Source organism: Octopus bimaculoides, chromosome 9 (assembly GCF_001194135.2).
Source record: "Octopus bimaculoides isolate UCB-OBI-ISO-001 chromosome 9, ASM119413v2, whole genome shotgun sequence".
Classification (NCBI taxonomy): Eukaryota; Metazoa; Mollusca; class Cephalopoda; order Octopoda; family Octopodidae; genus Octopus; species Octopus bimaculoides.
The window spans coordinates 84,296,086-84,298,972 of NC_068989.1; the positions used below are offsets into that span (position 1 = coordinate 84,296,086).

The 2,887-nt window shown below is 38.1% G+C and overlaps 1 protein-coding gene across 1 annotated transcript in view; it reads left to right on the forward strand.

Moving 5' to 3' along the window:
* Window positions 1-2,887, forward strand: part of LOC106879499 (uncharacterized) — a 6,003-nt gene that overhangs the window by 1,931 nt on the left and 1,185 nt on the right. Inside the window, exon 2 of the mRNA XM_014929104.2 lies at window positions 2,283-2,393. Within this exon, the coding sequence (XP_014784590.1) occupies window positions 2,283-2,393 (111 nt within the window). The remainder of the gene's footprint in view (window positions 1-2,282; window positions 2,394-2,887) is intronic.

The following is a 2,887-nucleotide window of genomic DNA, read 5'->3' on the forward strand; positions in this document are numbered from 1 at the left end:
ATATATATATATATATATATATATACATACTGTATATGTGTGTGTGTGTGTGTGTGCGTGCTTCTTTCTGTCTATGTTTGCGCCCCACAATTGCTTGATAACTGGTGCTAGTATGTTTCATCCCCGTAACTTTACGGTTCGGCAAAAGAGACCGATAGAATAAGTACCAGGCTTGAAAAGCAAAAAGTAGTACAGAGGTCGATTCCTTCCACTAAAAATTCTTCACGGCAGTGCTCCGGTATGGCCACAGACCAAAACAATTAAAAGATAAAAGATACTATAGTAAAAAGAAGCAATCTATTGTTCATAAATTTTAACAAAATCTTAACTTGACCCACAAGGGTCATGTGGACAGCAGCCGAGGACCACTGCACGACAGCAATATATTGGGTCATAAGGCGGCGAGCTGGCAGAAACACTAGCACGCTGGGCGAAATGTTTAGCGGTATTTCGTCTGTCTTTACGTTCTGAGTTCAAATTCTGCCGAGGTTGACTTTGCCTTTCATCCTTTCGGGGTCGATAAATTAAGTACCAGTTGTGTACTAGGGTCGGTCTAATCGACTGGCTCCCTCCCCCAAAATTTCGGGCCTTGTGCCTAGTGTAGAAAAGAATATATTGGGTCATCCCATAAATAATGCGATTTATTAATACTTCTATTTTTCAAAATTAGGATAAACGATGTTCTTTTTTAATTCTAAAATATACTCTCCTTCATTTTCTACAATGCTCTTCCATCTATCTGGTAGACTTGCAAGGCCCCTCTTCCCAAATTCACTTGTCTGTGACGAAAAATACTCCTCCAGTACAACAGTACTTCGTCTTCAGAATTCATCTTTTTCCTACCCAAATGGTTTCGAAGACTGCGAAATAAATGATAATCAGATGTCCCGACGAATCTGATGGCTGGGGCATCGTTTCTTATTCAAACTGCTCCAGCTTTTGGAAAGTCATCCTTGCTATGTGACTGAGCATTATCCTGATAGAAGAACACCTTTCGTCTTGAAACCAAAGATGGTCGTTTTTCTTCTAGTGCTGGTGTCGATGAATTTTTGAATGACCAAATCCAAGTTTCTCTGCTAGTTCCTCAACAATTACGATGGGATTTTCTTCTACCAGGGTTTGCAGGACGTCCTCGTCGAGCTCTACAGATCTTCTGGGATGAGGCTTGTCTTCTAGGCTATAGTTTCCAGCTCGATATTTGTCTAATCCCCATATACTGCATTATTCCTCGCACTTTCCGCTGCATCGTTGCCTTTATTGAACTCATAAAGCAAAATATGCTCCTTTGTCACTTCCATTATAGCTTAGAAAATATAACTTTTAAAATCGAACTGTGCACTCTTCAAAACTTACACTAAGAATAAGTACAAGATAAAATTACAACCTGCTTTATTAGCAAATTGATGCAGGTAGTTTATCCCGTCCCCCTCCGTCTTTTAGTTCGTGCAATTGAAAAAATCGCATTATTTATAGAATGACCCAATACTTGAAATACGTGTGTCGTCCGCCTGGAAGAAATTTTACAGCAAAATACGATCATTTAAATTTCGGCACTTTTATGCAAGTGTCCTGTACCAGGTTGTCTGAGATTATTTATTTCTAACGGAATATCTTGTGTGTTTGAAAATTTGATCAAGTCAATTCGATTGAATGTTTGTGTTATCCTCCATCTTTTATCGTTTACTTGTTTCAGTCATCAGACTGCAACCAAGCTGAGACATATTTTTGAAGAGTTTGGCTTTTTTTTCTCTCGTTCTGTGTATATACGTTGTGTTGTTGATATCGATGGAGAACATACGGCGTCGAGCTGGCAGAAACGTTAGCACACCGGGCGAAATACCTGGCGGTATTTCGTTTGCTGCTACGTTCTGAGTTCAAATTTCACCCAGGTCAACTTTGGCTTTCATCCTTTCCCCCAAAATTTCAGGCCTTGTACCTATAGTAGAAATGATAGCGATGGACAACATGATATTTCGGGAAAATGGTTTCGTTTCTCTTCATCGACTCATTATTCAAACTATAAAGAAACATACGTTTCTAAACATTATATGTTGCCGTATAAACAATGTTAACTTAACCAGTAAAATATTTACAGGTATTAATTGATATGAATGAAGTTTTTCGGAGGTCTTCTGGTATGATCTTAATTTGGTCGTCAGATCTACATCAGATATACAGCTCCGTTTGCCTGTTGCCCATTATGACACTTTTAAGCGTGTAATTTTAATTATATATTTTAATATAAACAATATTAACCGATAGCATCTCTGTTTATTGTGTAGGACCTAACGTTGCATGTAACTGTGAAACAAAAATTGGACAAGCCACAATCTACAATGTAAATAAACATGGTATTGTGATGGGGAAACGCCGGTGTTGTTGTCAAAAGTCAGGTGGGTATCTACGGTTATAGTAATTTCTGACGGTTGTGTGGGGGTTGCGGTGATGTTTGATACGGCTGTGTGATGATGTTTAATGCAATTATGTGATGCTGTTCGGTGTAGTTGTGTGATGATGTTTGTTGTGTTTCTGTGAGGTAGTTGTGTGGTGATATTAATGCGATTGGCTGGTAATGTTTGATATAACTGTATGATATAACTGTGCGAAGATGGCTGATAATGTCGCATGATGAAATCGTATGCGGTTGTGTGGTGATGTTTATTACAATTGTGTGATATTGTTTGTAGTTGTATGACGATGTCTGTTGTGGATGTCTGATAATATTTGATGAAGGGTCATTGTTTATGTAACTTGTTTTGTTTCCCGTTTGTTTCTTTCGTTGTTCGCAAAAAAAGTTCGTATTCCATGTTTTCGTATTTCTTATTTCATGTTGTTTACGTTCTGTGACGTCCTGTGCTCATATATGCATACGTATATACATATATAT